The sequence below is a fragment of the Corythoichthys intestinalis genome, chromosome 14, assembly GCF_030265065.1.
Source record: "Corythoichthys intestinalis isolate RoL2023-P3 chromosome 14, ASM3026506v1, whole genome shotgun sequence".
NCBI classification, from domain to species: Eukaryota; Metazoa; Chordata; class Actinopteri; order Syngnathiformes; family Syngnathidae; genus Corythoichthys; species Corythoichthys intestinalis.
In genome coordinates this window covers 32625852-32644555 of record NC_080408.1, presented here as the reverse complement: position 1 = coordinate 32644555, position 18704 = coordinate 32625852, and the positions used below count along the sequence as shown (strand labels likewise).

The 18704-nt window shown below is 39.7% G+C and overlaps 1 protein-coding gene across 3 annotated transcripts; it reads left to right on the top strand.

Moving 5' to 3' along the window:
• The first annotated feature begins 1655 nt into the window (after positions 1 to 1655).
• On the top strand, positions 1656 to 18324 carry LOC130930428 (angiopoietin-related protein 1-like). 3 transcript variants are annotated; one of them, XM_057858391.1, is made up of 6 exons: positions 1656 to 2169; positions 8246 to 9087; positions 10832 to 10915; positions 15105 to 15298; positions 16224 to 16494; positions 16577 to 18324. In XM_057858391.1, exons 2-6 carry the CDS (start codon positions 8286 to 8288, stop codon positions 16765 to 16767), a joined length of 1542 nt encoding a protein of 513 aa, XP_057714374.1. In that variant the 5' UTR covers positions 1656 to 2169; positions 8246 to 8285; the 3' UTR covers positions 16768 to 18324. The 3 variants fall into 3 exon arrangements, with proteins under 3 accessions (XP_057714374.1, XP_057714376.1, XP_057714375.1); XM_057858392.1 differs by lacking the exon at positions 1656 to 2169 and adding an exon at positions 5130 to 5459; XM_057858393.1 differs by lacking the exon at positions 10832 to 10915 and having other exon boundaries at positions 1664 to 2169.
• Positions 18325 to 18704: the final 380 nt, after the last annotated feature.

The window sequence follows — 18704 nt, the reverse complement described above, 5'->3', positions numbered from 1 at the left end:
GATTTCGGTATCGCAGCCCTTGTTATATTACCGTGTTTCACTCATAAAATCCCCAAAAATCCAGCTGTGGCCATTCACAGCTGTGTCTTGACACTCAGTGATACATGCTACATGGAGTTTTTGGATCGAAACAAGGTAAGTACGAGATAATATCTCCTCAAAGTCATGGCGTCTGTAATTCTGCCCTCGCGCGCTCTCACCTCCAGATAGGGTTTTGCTGTTTAAATTTTTTTTTTTTTTTTTAAATGCCCTCCTGTTCAAAATTTTTCTTCCCCCAGAAAATTAAGATTTTAAGCTTTCCAATGATGTATCACACATGCATATCGGACACTTTTGAAAGTTGGCTAAATTGGGGTCTCAGAGCAGAACTTGAAGTCACCTGAGTGTTTTCCGCCATATATATATATATATATATATATATATATATATATATATATATATATACTGGACTGTCTCAGGAAATTAGAATACACAATATTCTAATTTTTTGAGACAGTCCTGTGTATATATACAGGACTGTCTCAGGAAATTAGAATACACAATATTCTAATTTCCTGAGACAGTCAGGAAATTAGAATATTGTGTATTCTAATTTCCTGAGACAGTCCTGTATATATACACAGGACTGTCTCAAAAAATTAGAATATTGTGTATTCTAATTTTCTGAGACAGTCCAGTATATAGGGAGAGGGAGGGAGGGAGGGAGCGAGAGTGAGACAACGTGATCGGCTCAGGACAGCAAGTCTGTTTTTTTTTTTTTAAATTGAAAAAAAAAATATATATATATATATATTTTTTTTTTTTTTTTTTTTTTGGGGGGGTTGTTTTTTTTTTGTTTTTTTTGTGTTTTTTTTATACACTGCCAATGGGTTTATCAAATACTTGTTCTCCCCACTGTATGTATGTATGTATGTATGTATGTATGTATATGTATGTATATATATATATATATATATATATATATATATATATATATATATATATATATATATATATATATATATATATATATATATATATATATATATATATATATATATATAAGGGGAGGGAGGGGGGAAGGAGCGAGAGTGAGACAACGCGATCGGCTTGGGACAGCAAGTCTCTTTTTTTTTAATTTAAAAAAAAACGCGATGGACTGAGGGCGCGAAGTTTGAAGCGCAAAGTATTGAGGGATCACTGTATGTTACAGCTATTTTTATTGAATTGCTCACAAAAACTAAATTGATCAAACATTGAGATAGACAAATACATCTTGAATAACAACATTTGATTTCATTTTCAATTAAATATTAGTAAGAATAGAAATATTTAGATTTTGAATCTTGGCTCAGGCTTTGCCGCGCGTGTGGCAACCGCACATTATCCCTGTACTTGCATACATCTGTCCATCTAAACTCATTGTCTGCCATTGACAGCGATAGATGTCTGATGCATTTCTAAGGCAGACATTCAGTATACTTATCCGTTCACCATGTGAAGAGCATTCTCAATCACAAGTACAACCACTTTTTTGGGGTCACGCACCAGAGCCCACACGTCACGCTCTCACACACTAGAAAAATAAAAACATCCTGTCTTGAATATCATAAGCAAAGCTGTCCTCCCACATGGTTAAGTACATCTCCCCATGCAGAGCAAGCCCAATTCATCAAAGCCTGAGCTTCCTTCCCCTTTCAAAACAGTGAGCCGAAGGGGAGTCCTGCCACACATTGTCCTCATGAGCGTATAAACACAGCTGCCGATTGCGTTTTGGGCCGCCACAGGACACACAGAATAAGATCCAAAACGGACTATCCTCAAGCTACTGGACTGTCAACATCGTACATTCAATTAGGTGAGAAGTCAGACAATATGGACAAACTTCTTGCGGAGGAGGGGCTAATTTGCTATAAAACTTGACATGATATCAGCACAAGAAGGCAGGGCCAAGCCTCCTCTTCCCTGTGACTACTGAGGAAACCAAAGCATCAGCCTCCCTCTTTTTTGCACATGGACCACCCTCTAGTGTTCTCCTACCGGGCCGGGTCGGCTGGGAGCAGGCCTTCATTCTCAATGAGAGCAAAGACTCAGGGAGCGTCAGGAGAGCATGGAGGGTAGGACAACTCCACGCAAATAAGATCTGGATCCTTCAACCAGCTTCTACTGGACCGCTGACAACCAAGAGAGGTAAGAGGTCATTCTAAAAGGAAAAGGAATGGAAATAATCCATATTGACATTCTTTAGTCACCGCTATTAACTAAGTCTTTCAAAAGTCTTATTTCAACAATTTTCTGCATGTCTCCTCATGGCCCTCTCATCATAAACAGTATGTACAGAGCTCATATGTCATCCCTCAGGACCCAAACAGACCCTGATTAGATCCGTCTGTTCCAAGAAAAAAAAAAAAAAAAACCTATGGGAGAACTGGCGCAGTCAGTAACCTCAGACAGATGGATGTGAAAAACGGAATTCTCTGGAAAGTCATATTTAGTGCCACACGTTTGCCGCAATTAGCTCAGGGGTCATCACTGTCGGAGCTCAATGGAGTCAGCCAGTGGTCAGTGAGAAGCAAGTTTGGAAAGTTTGGCATGTTTATTTGCAATACTAGATTGATAGCTGGCAAAAATGAAAGGTAAAAACTGCAGAGGCGAGAAGGCTTTTTACGTAAAGATCGCCAACGACGGCTGAGTAGCCACTCTGTAAACTCCGTCTCTCCTGTCAGGCTACAGGCTCCTCGCAAGATTCATATTAGGAGCTCAGATTGTGGGGGCGAGAGATGATTGCAAAAAGACAGGAAAAGTACCCTGCGGGTGAAATTAACAGACTGACAGTGCCAAGGCGTTTCTGAGCTCTGACACACGGCCCATTTTCCACAAAGTGTCTTTTCCTTTCCCCTCAGATGGTTTATAATGTCATACAACAAGCAGAATATTGTTTACCATATATGACAGCCACGGGGAGTTGTTTAAAATCTGTGTACATTTGCGTGGACGCATTCCCTCTGCGACTAAGTTGTTGTGATTTAAACCACACGCGAAAACATAATTTTCCAGTGATGTCCACAAAAGAGTATTATTCTGCCTGAGCAGCAGTTTGAGCTTCTGTAATGCTTTGGGATCACTCCCATTTGCTGTGGTGCAGACTCATCAGTACACATCAAGTGGTGACCACAGGAATGATCCAAGCAACCCTTCTGTCTGTGTCTCCAGCTCATTTATTTCACTTCTTTTGGGCATTTTTGATAACTTCTTGTTTGGCACATTTGGAGGAGCTCCATTAAAAAGTAGGTCGTACAGCGAGCCTTCAATGCCTTCACTTTATCACCTTGGCCATATAGACCCCAGACGGCCTTCTGGATGGATGTGGCCCGCCGTGCCAAAATCAGCTCAAAGCTGGCGTTCCATTAGCCCAACTCACAGAGCCAAGTCAGAAACATTTTTACTTTCGCATAGTTGAACGTCACCCGCTTCTTCTCCATTTGATATCCTGTCAAAACCAATAAGAAGCAAAGAACACACGCGCTCCTGCCAAAAGTCGACTCAATAACGCAGCACTCATAAATCAGTCTTTCCTCCTCCCCCCGCTGCTTCTGAAACCCATCAATTTCCTCTATTTCGCTCACAAATTCAGATTTTCAGATTGGGAATAGCCAAGACGGAAAAACACGTAGCCCAATAAATGTATTGTAATGTACTGTAAGAGACCGAGTTTCATGGTTTTTTTTTTTTTTCTCATAATGGTGGTGCAGGTAAAATGTGTTAAAAACAGATCCAAAACTCGCACACACCCCGACACCTGATACTGATGAAGGGCTATAATTAAAGAGAAGCCACAAGAAAATGCACTGAAAATATGATTCTTGACCATTTTGGTGGGTGGGTGGCGTGTCTCTAACTCAACCACAAGAGAATCATAGGGCCCATATTTCCAAGGGCCCTTTTTTGATGACTTCGACAGAAGTCCAAACTACGTTATTGAGGCTGAGCTTGATTTTTACATGACTGGCTTTGTGATTATTATATAAAAATAAGTATTATGTTTCGGTTTTTATGTTAACAATGTACCGTAATTTTCGGACTATAAGCCGCTACTTTTAACCTTCATTTTGAATCCTGCGGCTTATAGTCAAGTGCGGCTTATTTGTTGATGTATTTCTCTTAATAGGTAACACTTTATTTGACAGCGGCGTCATAACACTGTCATAAGACAGTCATAATTACGACATGACACTATCATAGAGATTACTGAACGCTTATGACAGAAGTTATTAACTGTCACCTGCCAAATTATGTCACTAACTCCAATGTCCAGCTTGGATCTTTTACATCCATTCAAAAGAGAGATAATTTGCCAGATAACAATAAATGACATCTGTTATAAGCGTTCATAAATGCTCATGACAGTGTCATGTCATCATTATGATTGTCTAATGACAGTCATATTGCGCCACTACCAAATAAAGTGTTACGAAATACCATAACTGGCAATTAATAAAACAACTGGAACAGTCACCAAAGAAATAATTAGCACAGAACATGAATTTTGATTGCTGTTGACATCTGTAGTGCTGCAATGCATTCTAGGAGGCATGTTGGACAACAACAGTTTTGACAGCAGGTGGCAGCAGAGGTTGACTGTCTCCCCTAAGGGAGCAGTGATGGACAAATGAAGCTTCTTGAAACAATGAGGTTTTGCGGCCAGTTGGTTCAAAAATGGTGGTTCATTTGGCCTTATGACAGTTGTATAATGCTGCTGTCAAATAAAGTGTTACTGGTTAATATCTTTTGGTGTAAACATCCCATAATGCAGTGACAACAGCTGCGGCTTATAGTCCAGTGTGGCTTATCTATGAACAAATGCCATTTTCGTGCCAAATTTAGTGGGTAGCGGCTTATAGTCAGGGGCGCCTTAGTGCGAAAATTACGGTAAATGGAAAAAAACTGGATGTGTATTGCGAAGTCATTCATTATTAGCAGTTTGGAAAGTATCCCGCTGTATTTGCAAAATATGAGGCTTTGTATGGAAAGTAAACAGCTTGAATATTTATAAGAATGTTATAAATAGCAACCAGTGCCTTTGGGACTGAATGACATCATATAGACATGTTTCCTGAGCGTTGCCATCTTGGACAATGTCTGCCTCAAACTTTCGGTTTAGAAAAAACCTCATGAGTTGCGGTTGAAGTTAGCAGTGTGTTGACGAAATTAAAACTGCGAAATCAAGCCAAAGGAACCCAGGGTATCTCCCACAATGGATTCAGCACGACGTAGATGAGACATAGATGAGATTGTATTATTGTACTTATCACTTTGTCGATCATTCGTGGACAAGATTATAACAACCTGTGAGCCTGTGTTGACGTGTTGATACGCCGGCCATTTGAGTGACCAAATGAGGTGAAATTACAAATTATATTACATTTGCCGAATGCAGAAGGGCTGACACGGATTTTGTTGTTACAAGGAAATATTACAAGGTATGTACATACAAACAAAAATAGTATGTTGTTCTTTTTCATTGAAGATATTGATCGCAATAAAACATTTGGACAACATGATTCCATTTCTTGTTTTATTTAAGAGATTGGAGCATGTACTGTACAAAACAGGTCAATAAATCACAATTAATAAAATTATAGGAAAAATGGCATACGAAAATGTGATATCACACAGCAGAGCTCCGGAGCCTAGCCAAACTTTCTCCCGACATTATGGCCTCCAGACGGGCTTTCTCCTGCTGTCCTCAGTAATTGCAGCTCCAATAGTGTATCTTAAAGTTGCTGCAGTTAAAAAGCCCATAGTTTGATCTCGGGATCGAGCTGGCGGTCTGCCGCGAGGTGATCCACCAGCCCCAGCCTCTCAGCCTCCCCTGGGTGTAACGACGTAGTCTCGATATATGTCCATCAACGTACAGTAAGTGTTGCTGTGAGGCACATCAACTTATCTTCCCTTGCCTAACAGCGTTTTCCACCCGTAAACAAACGAATAAAAAACTTGTAACACTTGCGTTTCTGCGTTATCATAATTGTGCCATCTACACGAACTGATTAGCAACAGGCTAGCAGCAGCAGCAGTAGTTGTAGGAAAAATTATTAAACTTCATAAGTACCATTATCACCTTAATATAAATAGCAAGGGCAACCATGTACCAGATTTTAGGTTTCGTATTTTTGGAGCACATACCTTCCATAACACAGGGGTAGAATGACTACACGAACGCCCGGGACCCGCGATACATGTACAGCCTGCAGTTTCGGCGTCTCCCTCCGGTATTACCAGAACCTATGGTTTGTGGTACGGAGAGTTCAGGCACTGGCTTTGTTCTACATCCGCATTCATGAAGACAAAATTCCTGTGTTTGTATATGAGGACACATCCAACTTTGTGGCTGTGCAGGTACTGGAATGCCTTGGAGCTTTTCAGGTTCCTAACGTCGTTTCCATCCACTGCCATAGAGTCAATAAAATACGATAATATTTTACTTGTGGTCACCCTCGGCCACTTCTTTGTGTTGTCTTCCCATGTCGAGATGGCAGAAGGATGCGGTATTTCCAAATCGTGTTTTTTCAGGGTTTTTAGTGATTCATGCCACTCCAGCGCCATTGAAGTCAATGGTAAAAAAAATGAAAGCGGACGTTGTGGGCAGACATACGGAAGTAAAGTGGAAGTACCTCGGAAACTTGTCTATACAGTATAAGGACAATGTGAGCAACAAGCTGTAATTCCTTTACTATAAATTCAGAATACCTTAAAGTTGGTGACTATCAAAGTGTGTTCTGACTGAGTAGACTATGGGCTCTCTCTGGTGGTGCGCTTATGACTCAATACACACGTGCATTTCAGTTGAATATGGACAGTTTTTTTTTTTTCCGTCAAACTTTGATCTACTTGTGCTGACTCATTTCCTTGGTAGTTTTTTTTCCCTCTATAATTGTCAAGTTTTTGCTTTTAACACTTCAATGTTAGTCCTAAAAAAGACATGTTTTATTTTATTTTGATTATGTTAATTAATTAAGTATGGTTTCAGGTAAAATAAAATGTTTATTGTTGTATGTTTTGGTTTTCTTTTTTGCGCTTGTCATTCATTTTTGGGACATTTCTTATATTCCATCATTGTCACGTCATGGGCGAGTTGTGTCATGTCGTTTACTGTTTTCTTTTGTTTTCTTCTCTTCTTCACCCACCTTGTGTCTGTACACTTGCCCTTCCTATTGTCACCTAATCACCTATTGTTTCCACCTGTTCCCCATTATCTCTTGTGTATAAATATTCTGCATCTCCCTTGTCTTGTGCCAAATTGTCTCACTACCCATGTGATCATGTCAGCCTAATTTTTTAGCAATCATAGTTGTCTAGATTTTATCCTCCATTTGGAGTGCTTTGCGTTTGCAAGTTTTGATCTTAGTTGTCTTGGCTTTTTCATCCGTTTGGAGTGTTTTATGTTTGTACTTTTCCTCATCCCCGCATGCCAGCGGAAGAACCTTTGTTTTCTTAATAAAGTTTTTGTTGCCAGTACTCCGCCACTGAGTCCGTCTCGTCATCTCGGCCTGAAAATTGTCAGTCTACAATTTTTTTTTCTTGTAATATTTTCACTTTATTCCAGTAAATCCAGACACCCCCCTTTAATGTCACACTTTCTGTGGTAATATTTTCTAATAGTTGATAGTATTCATCATGTGCAATTTGGGGTTTTTGAAAAGCAGTTTGGACTTGATTGTTGGGAAATTATATCCGTTTTGTTCTAATGTTAATACTTCAGGAATTCAGCCTTTTTCATTTTTTTTTTCCATAACTATTCAAGCCTACCACGCGCCTGCATTTTAACTCTTTCACTGTGGACCGTTTTCAGGTCATCCAACCACATTTTGCCAGCCTTTTTAGAGAATGTTGGCAGATTTTTAAGGATCTGTTCTATTGCTATAAATTAAATTTACTTAATGGAATAATAGACCCACTTCCTTCATTTAGGCTTTTTTCTACCTTTTTCTTGTGTTTCATTATTAGCAGGAGAACATTGATACGGTTTATAAAATGAAACCAGTCCTCCCAGAAACCTATGAAATGGCATTCGGAAAATGGGTCGATCTCAGATCCGTACCTACACACCCATCCTGTAAATTGACGACTATACTTGTCAGTGGCAGTGAATGTGTTAATGTTGGTCATTTTATTGGTAGTTGTACTGCTATTTTTGGGGGGTTGGTGCTAGTCTGAGAACCACTGCTCTAAGAAAAATGTTCTTTTCTCATCTTTGTCTTCACAGAAATATTTGTTTATGTTGATAAATCAAGAAAGAAAGAACAATGGGACCTGGAATGTGGAGCTTCTTTACTTTGTTTGGTCTGTCTCTCTGGAGCACCAGTGAAGCGCTCATTCCAAATCCCCTCCTCTCCCGGGCACGAAGAGCTCCAGAGGCCAACGGAGACAACTCGAGGTGCTCTTACACCTTCCTAGTTCCGGAGCAGAAGATCACAGGCCCCATCTGTGCAGCCAGTGGTCCCGTCCCAGACAGAGACCGGGTGACTCGCCTCGATGTGGCGGCGGTGCGTGATCTTCTCTCAAAGCAAAGGAGGGAGATGGAGACGCTAAAACTAGTAGTGGATGTAGACGGCAACCTGGTGAATGAGATGAAGCTGCTGAGAAAAGAGAGCAGGAACATGAATTCCAGGGTAACCCAGCTCTACATGCAGCTGCTGCACGAAATCATCAGGAAGAGGGACAACTCATTAGAGCTGGCTCAGTTGGAGACACGGATCCTTAATGCCACCGCAGAGTCGCTGCGACTGACCTCTCGTTACAAGGAACTGGAGGCCAAATACGCTGCCCTCTCGGCAATGGTGAACAACCAGTCGGTGGTGATTGGCGCTCTGGAAGAAAGTTGCATGAAGATGCAGGATCGCAGACAAGAGCCGCCACCGCTGGGCCCTCCAATGGTGCACGTGGTGCCTGAGAACATTCCGGTTAACGTCCCACGTATTACCAACGAGATCCGAGGGGACAATAGCGGAGGATTCGTCCGTGAAAGGGGTTCTCGCTCTGGGCCGTCACCAACCGACGGTACTCTGGAAGTTCAGAAACATCCTCAGACTAACTTTAGTGCTGAAGGTGAGTTAGTACACACTGTCAGTGTTTCATAAGTGATGATCATATCCAACAGTACCGCATTAGGCCCACGTGACTCCAAAGCAACTGTTTGTAGCTTTTGCATGTCCAAAACTTCCAAAACTGTCCAAAATTCTAAATTGATTTGCACAAAACTTTGGGGACGGGGAATGAGCTTAATGACCCAATGCGTTTTGAGGATAATGATTATTTGGTTGCTACACCAAATTGCTAATTAATAAATACAACCAAAACGAAAAAGCAACAACTTTGTTACATTTGGTCTAACTCTTCACAAATCAAAATATATATACCCTAATTTTCGGACTATAAGCCTCTACTTTTTCCCCTTCATTTTGAACCCTGCGGCTTATAGTCCAGTGCGTCTTATTTGTTGAATTATTTGGGTTAATAGGCAACACATGCCTCCTGGCATACATTTCAGCACTACAGATGTAAATAACAATCAAAATTCATGTTCTGTGCTAATTACTGTATTTATTCAGTTGCTGTTCCAATTATTTCCTTAATTGCTTGTTATGGTATTTGGTAACGCTTTATTTAACAGCAGCGTCATAAGACCGTCATAATAATGAAATGATACTGTCATGGGCATTAATAAATGTTTATGACAGACGTCATTAAGTGTCATGCGGCAAATTTTGTCACCAAGTCCATTTACAGTATGTCTAGCCCGGATCTTTTACATCCAATCAAAAGTGAGTTAATTTGCTGAATAACACTAAATGACATCTGTTATAAGCATTCATTCATGCTTATGACGGTGTCATGTCATAATTATGATTGTCTGATGGCAGTCTAATGGCGCCACTGTCAAATAAAGTGTTACCAAATACCATAACTAGAAATTAAACAACTGAAACAGTAACTGGATAAATAATTAGCACAGAACATGCATTTTGATTGTCATTTACATCTGTAGCGCTGCATTGCATGCTTTCTGGACAACAAAGGTTTTGACAGCAGGTGGCCGAAAAAGTTGACTGTCTCCTCCAAGGGAGCAGTGATGGCCAAATGACGCTTCTTGAAGCAATGAAGCTTTGCAGCCAGTTGGTTCAAAGCTTCGTGGTGGTTCTTTTGGTCTACTTCATATGATTCCACTGTCCAATGAAGTGTTACCAGTTAATATCTTTTGTTTCAAATATACCATAATACAGTGAGGACAGCTGCGGCTTATAGTCCAGTGCGGTTTATCTATGAACAAATGCCGTTTTCGGGTCACATTTGGTGGGTGGCGGCTTATAGTCAGATGCGCTTTATAGTGCTAAAATTATGGTATAGATTTTTTTTTTTCGCTACAAAGTATTGGCGTTTTAAATAACTTATTAACTTCAAACTGTCGTCAAGCAAATACTAAATTTTAATCCATCTGTAAACATTTGTTTTAAATTTTCAAGGTCCACAAAAACACTCCTTCGGAAATACTATTTTCCTTCTCTTAAATTAAAAAAAAGAAACTGAATACCTGAAGGAAGTATCTTGTTATTTGCATAGAATAAAATGTGTAACATTTTCAAGCCTTTTTAATCCCTATAATTTGCAGGATGCGTAATTTCTTACGGTGAGGATCTTAACGATGGAAATGTAGGAACATTTAACAAGCATTACAAATGACTGTTATAGCACAAAAGTGAACATTCTTATAGATTTATTCATTAATTTATGCAACATTCACCTCTTTGCACGTCAACCATAACAAAATTATGCATGCTTACTTTAATTTCAGCTGCAGGTGGTCTGGTGGCCCCATTTTCAAAGGTTAAAGATCTGCAAATTCAGCTACAGTTGGACTACTTGCTCAACAGAAAGCGTAAATACCAGTATGGAAACAAAAATGCTGTCATGTCTAAAGTGAGACTGGGGACTTAAAGCAAAGCAAAGAGAAACCTCACCAGGCCGATTTTGCTCATCAACAGAAATTCCTCGCACATTTGGCTCCCCCTCACCCAAGAATAATAAAGTGTGTAAGGTTTCTGTAGGGCTGTATATGGAAATGATCCTTTTCAAGACTGTTCCATTGCATTGCAGACATGGACCAAACCCAAGACTGGCATGATAGGCTCAAACCACTAAGTGCCTCTGGGATACCAAATCCAGTGCTTAATATTTCATAAACTACTCCATGAAGAAAAGTGAATATAGGCTTTATCTTTGAGCTGCTATTATATCATTAGTTGCATAGGGTTTGCTTTACTGTCGAGTGTGACACACGTGATTGTAATTGAAAATTCTGAGCCATAAGGGAATCTTCTTGATGAATAGCAGAGTGTATACAGTAGTTAAGGAAGGAATTAGGGTAACTAATTAATTAAGTGACCTAATTAGCCCCTCTTTCCTCTACTTTTCCCAGACAATCATTGAGCAGACCTTGACAACTATGTTTTCAATTACTCAGGCTGTGAGAGCCCGTTTTGCTGACCAGATGTCAACAAAAGGCAATGTTTTGCATTGAACCTCATAAAAAGTGTTTTACCCAAGTAAAAGCTTGTTTAGTGGTGCAGCTGATTCTGAATGATTCTTTGTAAACTTCACTTGAGATATACAATTGAAAGAAAATCCTAAACATAAACAAAACGCAGAATTGTGTAGTAGCTGCAGTAACTACACAGGTAAACAAATTACACTCTGCCTAATTCACAGTTGTAGCAAAAGATTCCATCTTGTTTAAATTATTCCAGCAAATGAGTATAGTATTTCAGTTTGTTACAATGCCAGTAACAGTGATAATATGGAACAGAGGTTCTCAAACATTTTGTAGCGAGTACCACCTCAAAGAATACAGTAGTATGAAAAAGTATTTGAACCTTTTGGAATTTCTCACATTTCTGCATAAAATCACAATCAAATGTGATCTGATCGTTGTCAAAATCACACAGATGAAAAAAAAAAACACTCAAACATTTTTAGGTTTTCATATTCTAATGAGGATAGTATGCAAACAATGACAGAAGGGGGAAAAATTAGTAGGCAAACCATCACATTTAATATTTTGTGGGCCCTCCCTTTGGCAGGAATAAATTCAACCAAACGCTTCCTGTGGCTGCAGATCAGTCTGGCACATCGATCAGGACCTATCTTGGCCCATTCTTCTCTACAAAACTGCTGTAGTTTAGTCAGATTCCTGGGATGTCTGGCCATAGCCCGTATAATGTATTGACATGGCACATTCCCGAAGGGGGGCATCCAACACTCCGCTTCATTCATTAGCAATCGGTCATATGCAGCGGTCTAATGCTGTACTTAAAAAGTACGTAAGCTGTACTGCATACAAACAGGAAGGACTGTGTCAGGAGTGATTTGTTTGAGGATTCAAGGTAATTATTATATTTTTCGTACCATGCATGCATTTTGAAACGTCGAGAAAAAATCAATAGGAGAAATTATCTGTTACAGCATTGGCATTATACTTCGGAATATTTAAATAATAATAATATTTTAAAAAAGTAAAATAAATGCTACCTGCACGTTTTTTTTTTTTTTTTTTTGCTTTGAACCAAGAATCGAGACTGTTTTACGTTCATATCTATAAAGAATTCAGGGATTTAAGCATTTATTCTCAAGAATTTTCAACGGACAAAGTTCTTTGTTTTCATATGGCAGCCGCTAATTTCCTTACTGACTGACTGACTAGCCTCATAGTTCGCAAAATTTACGTAAAATAAATGCTAACTGCACGCTTTTTATTTTTTATTGTTTTTATTTTATTTTTTATTTTTTTTTGCTTTTAACCAAGAATCGAGACTGTTTTACATCCATATCTATCAAGATTTCAGGGATTTAAGCGTTTATTCACAAGAATTTTCTACGGGAAAAGCTCTTTGTTTACATATGCCACCTTCACGTTTTTTTTTTTTTTTTTTTTTTGCTTTTAACTAAGAATCGAAACTGTTTTACATCCATATCTATGAAGAACTCAGGAATTTAAGCATTTGTTCACAACTATTTTCAATGGAAAAAGCTCTTTGTCTTTGTGTTTCCACTTGGTCAGCTTTGACGGAGATAGCCCCACTTTGACTTGGTCACTCCAGAACGTGCATTTTGTTTGTCTGAAATCATCCTTAATTTTACTTACTTTTGTGTTTTGGGTCATTGTCTTGTTGCAGCATCCCTCCTCTTTTTAGCTTCTACTGTCTGACAGACGGCCTCAGTTTTTCCTGCAAAACATCCTGATAAGCTTTCAAATTAATTCTTCCATTAATGATTGCAATTTGTCCAAGCCCTGAGGAAGCAAAACAGCCCCAAATCATGATGCTCCTTCCACCATGCTTGACGGTGAGGATGAGGTATTGATGTTGGTGAGCTGTTCCATTTTTCTTCCACATATGACGTTGTGTTACTCCCAAACAGTTCAACTTTGGTTTCATCAGTCCACAAAATATTTTGCCAAAACTTCTGTGGTGTCCAAGGGCCTTTTTGTGAACATTAAACGAGCAACAATGTTTTTTTTTTTTTTTTTTTAAGGCATTGGCTTCCTCCATGGAGTCCTCCCATGAACACGATTCTTGGCAATAGTTTGACACATCTACTATTTTACATATAGTTGATGTTTGCACATATATATTGGATTGTGCCAGTGATTTCAGTAAGTCTTTAGTAGACACTCTAGGGTTCTTTTTTAACTCTCTGAGTATTATGCGCTGAACTATTGGCGTCATCTTTGGTGGACGGCCACTCCTTGGGAGAGAAGCAACAGTGCCAAACTCTGTCCATTTGTAGACCTTTTGTTATGTACTTCCCTGATCTAAGTACATGTAAGGCCGAGACTTGAATGGAACAACACTTCTTTATTCAGTGTGCTTCTCATCATATATATCACAGAGACATAACAGAGATTCCTTTTTATACTGTAATACCACACCCACAGGAAGTGCACACTATGGCAACAGCAGTGTGACATAAATATGTCACATCTCCTCCCCCCTTATATAACATGTCCTGACAAAGATCAGATCACATTTGATGGTGATTTTATGCAGAAATGTGAGAAATTCCAAAAGGTTCAGATACTTTTTCATACCACTCTACGTGACTCTCCGATGTACCAATATCAGGTTGCCAAACTATTGGCTGCCATTGACGGGGCTAGACGTCCAATCTATTTGGATGGAACAAACTGGCAAATACTGAACAAATACTGTCAGTGAAACTGAAACATAAGCACTCCCTGACAGTTCCTGTATTTCTAATTAATTCGAAGTCTATTGGCGTCAGTAGGGGTCAATAGTTAAAATACTCTAGTGTAATATTTGAAAAGAGACTGTTTTACATAAATATGAATATTTTGTGATTTAAATTGAATACAACTGAATTCATTTATTTATTCATTTTCCGCGCCAATTATCCTCGCGAGGGTCACAGGGGTGCTGGAGCCAATCCCAGCCAACTATGGGCAGTAGGTGGGGTATACCCTGAATTGGTTTACAACTGAACTGTACTTGATCAATGAATGTTACTGGATTAAAAAAAACAACAACAACAACAATAACAACAATGTTTGAGCATTTAATTTAGTCAGTCTTTTACCTACCAAATACCACTGGTGGTACTTGTACCTCACTTTGTATAGAATATAGACAGATGGTTAGATGGTTCAGCTGGAACTCATAATGCTCAATACTGTGATAGGTTTCCAATCCATTTGGCTTTGGACGGGTGGCAGCGATACTTGTATTTAGACTGCCTCCCAGTGCAAATGGATGGCCCTGTGTAGAAGACACCACCTCATTTGAAATCCCAATGGGATTTTATCTCATAAGGGACGTCCATATTGTGAACTTTTTTCATGTTCACTTGGTCTGGACTGTCCATTGGTAGTTGTGAATATGACTCATACTGGATAAACAATATTTCCAATTTAAACATGCAATCATAGCAGGACAGGATAGAGAGCATATGCACCAGCTAGATTCTTACACTGATTGACCATCTCACAGTAGAAGACAGACAGACCAACAGACAGATTTGAATGATTTTAACGTTGTAACTGTCTTTCCCTAAAGGTCCATTCCGAGACTGCCTGGAGGCTCAAGAGGCCGGCCACGTCACCAGCGGCATGTACCTGATCAAACCTGACGAGGCGGAGAAGTCCATGCAGGTCTGGTGTGAACAAGACATGGACAACGGAGGCTGGACTGTGATTCTCAGCAGGAAAGACGGCTCTGTTAACTTCTTCAGGAACTGGGAAAATTACAAGGTGATTACGCTGACTCCTGGTGTTTCCTCAACCTCAGAGGGTTTCAGCCAGAGATAACAGTGCTGTGCTGCCTTTTATATGACTAAGAGGAACCTTTTGGGGGGGACTATTTCCTATAGGTCAGAATCCTTGTGTTTTCATTGTAAAATATTATGCTGCGTCAGCAGTGTTATTCATCAGTGGGTTTTTAGTTTGCGATTTCCATTATGAAACATTATCTGGCCCAATGGAAAAGTATGTTCCACAGCTCAATCTGTAGGGTTTTTTTTTCCTTTCCAAAACCGCTACTACTGCAGTGCTTTCCTGGACGGATTGCTGGTTGGCTGAGTGTATACCACTACACGTGGGCCCTCTCATCAAAGATACGCGAGGAATAGGTGGAGTATGTCACTGCGGCAAGCTTTGGTTGGCCATTCACTGCTTCATTCAACAAAATAATGTCTAATTGGGAGTTAAATTGCGCTCTTTGACATTGAGTCGCCGCTGTGCTCGCCTCCAAAGCCACAACAAGTGTGCGCGCGCATATGTAGACACACACAATCCAAGAGGGGAGGGGTCTATCAAAAACTCCCCATTATTCATCAAACGTTGGCCGACTTCATTAATCCACAATCGCAGACCTCAACCATCTCTACTGAATTAAATGTTCTGGAGGCACACGGCCAGATTGTTCATGGTTAGTCAACACAAAGCGCCAAGCCAGCTTTCCTGTTTGTTATTGACGAGGTCCATGTGGTTTACTGGACTAGATTTCTGAGGACTATTTGCAGAAATTAATCTTTTGCATGCAAAAATAATTGACTGGAGCCTCTGTTACTGTGACAACCAGAAAAGTGTTGCCTGAACTACTCCAGCCAAAACATGCACACAATTTGCTCTCATTTCTCGGAAACAGTCATTTGAATTTTTTGTTTTTGTTTTCCAGAGCGGATTTGGCAACACAGATGGGGAGTACTGGCTCGGTCTGGAGGGTATTTACAAGCTGGGACGTCAGGGCGATTACAAGCTTCAGGTGGAACTAGAGGACTGGATGGATAAGAAGGTGTATGCTCAGTACAGTAGCTTCCACCTGGAGCCTGAGAGCGAGGGCTACCGTCTGAGATTGGGCACATATCGAGGCAATGCTGGCGACTCCCTCAGCAGCCACAACGGCAAACAATTCACTACTCTCGATAGAGACAAGGACGCCTTCTCAGGTATTTATTCAACAGCTCATCTTTAAATGCCGTTCTTTACCTAGTACATATCACAGCCAACAATATCATCGTCCCCTTGCAGGAAACTGTGCCCATTTCCACAAAGGAGGATGGTGGTACAACGCTTGCGGCCAAGCCAATCTGAATGGCGTATGGTACAGCGGAGGTGTCTACAGAAGCAAATTCCAGGATGGGATCTTTTGGGCAGATTACGGCGGAGGCTTCTACTCAATGAAGTCGGTCCGCCTGATGATTCGGCCCATTGACGGATAAGACACTGGACTCAGCTGGTCCACACCAGAAACTTGAAACGCATTTCAAAGTGTGACTTTAAAAATCATGGATAAAGATCAACATCTTTAGTGGATAGCAAGCCCTCCTTTTACAGATCGGACTGCTCTGTTTATATGTACATGCATATTATAGAAGCATAAATTGAGAGATTAGGGTGTATTTATAAAATGTAGCATTACTCTAAGCAATATTATATAAATATACATTGGGGAAGGAAAATTAGCAACTGCAGGTGCAGTTGAATTAATGTTATACAATTAGATAATCCAACAAGTCTGTGTAATTTGTTTTCCTTATTCCTGCTACATCGAAAGAGGAGGTGTAAGGATTAACATCTTAATGTACAGTAGCTCTTCCTACCTCACTGCCAATATATACATCTGAAGGAAACATACATTTAGGGTGTTTAACTTGTGCATTAGATCCTGGAAACTGGAAAAATGTAGTTTCAAGTTTCCTTTTGACTCACCGCTTCTGAAATCAAGGAAATCCTTTTCATTTTTTGATTTTCTCTAAACACTTAAAACGACCTTGGTGCGATATATTTAACTACTTTGAGCAGCAGCAGTAATTTATATGTACAATTAACTTATCATAACAATGAAAAGGACCCGGTGTCCTAAAGGAAAGGATGTATATCAATATATTTTGTTCTCACATATGGATGTGTCTTGCTTATTTTAATCATTCATTTGTGGAACTATGTGTTGTTTAGCAGGATTAGAAGTTACAGGCACTTAAGACAAACAAGGGGAAACACATTTTGCAAAGCCTAACATGAACAAATGAGAAAAGGAGCACATATACAGATGGAATCAGTCCAGATTCCAGTCATTCTCACTTACTCCTTTTTAAATACACAGACATTTACATTCTTTCCACATAAAATTTTTTAACTATGTTTTCTTTCATCGACAAAGTCACAGATCAGTATGCAGTATACGCACTGATAAGAAAGTAAAGTGTGTATTCTCCTTGAGGAACAGAGCCTTTAAACTGGTTGGTCTTTAACAACACAATGAAGACAGCCATTGGTCGGTAAATAGAAATACAACTGTCTTGCTGTTTGATCGCATCGGCTTTCGCACTTGTCAGTTTACAGCCAGCCTATCAGTTCAAGCCTCTCAGAGTAAGAGTTCAAATAACTCATTGGCTGAATGATCTCTGTCTGCACCTCCACTTCAAACGAATTGTACAGTCAAGCAGCCAGAGTTAAATGCAAATTTGGATTAGACTTGGTACAATATGATGTTTCTTAAATTTGTGATCTTCTGTTTCCTGTCATCAAGCCATTAAGTAAAGCACAGTCAGAGTTGTTGTTTTATTCTTTGGTGAAATGACTTGCACATTCTAAATTTATCTGATGGATGTGAATTGTACAGATCCATGGTTGTTTTTAATCTAGCGGAAGAAACAGATTTTCTTAATGGAACGGAAGAAACAGATTATCTTAATGGAAATAAGTTGTCAAAGCAGTGTTCTGGAACATTCTGTACTTGACTGATATTAAAAATGCAGAGTTCTGTTTAACTCTCATGGTTGTGTGATCCTTGTTGATGCAGGAACACAATGACGGAAGACAGATATATTTCACAATAACATTTCATTCGGAGTGGTAACACATTTTTGTGGATAACTGGAAAAGAGCAATTCGTCAGTTTGTGTATGACTCATAACCACAATAATGTAGTACATTTTTCAGAGTATTTGTCACGGCATTGTTTAAGTTTTCTGTGCATTGAGTGTTTAGCCCATTAATGCACCCCCCCCCCCCTCCCCCAAAGTATTTTCTGAGTGAAAATGGCACATGAAATGACAATTTGGAAACATGACAGGCCTCAGTCCTCAATTTTAGTGCAACTTCAGTGCTGATTAAATTCCAAAATTGCACCACAACAAAGGCATCACGCAAGCAA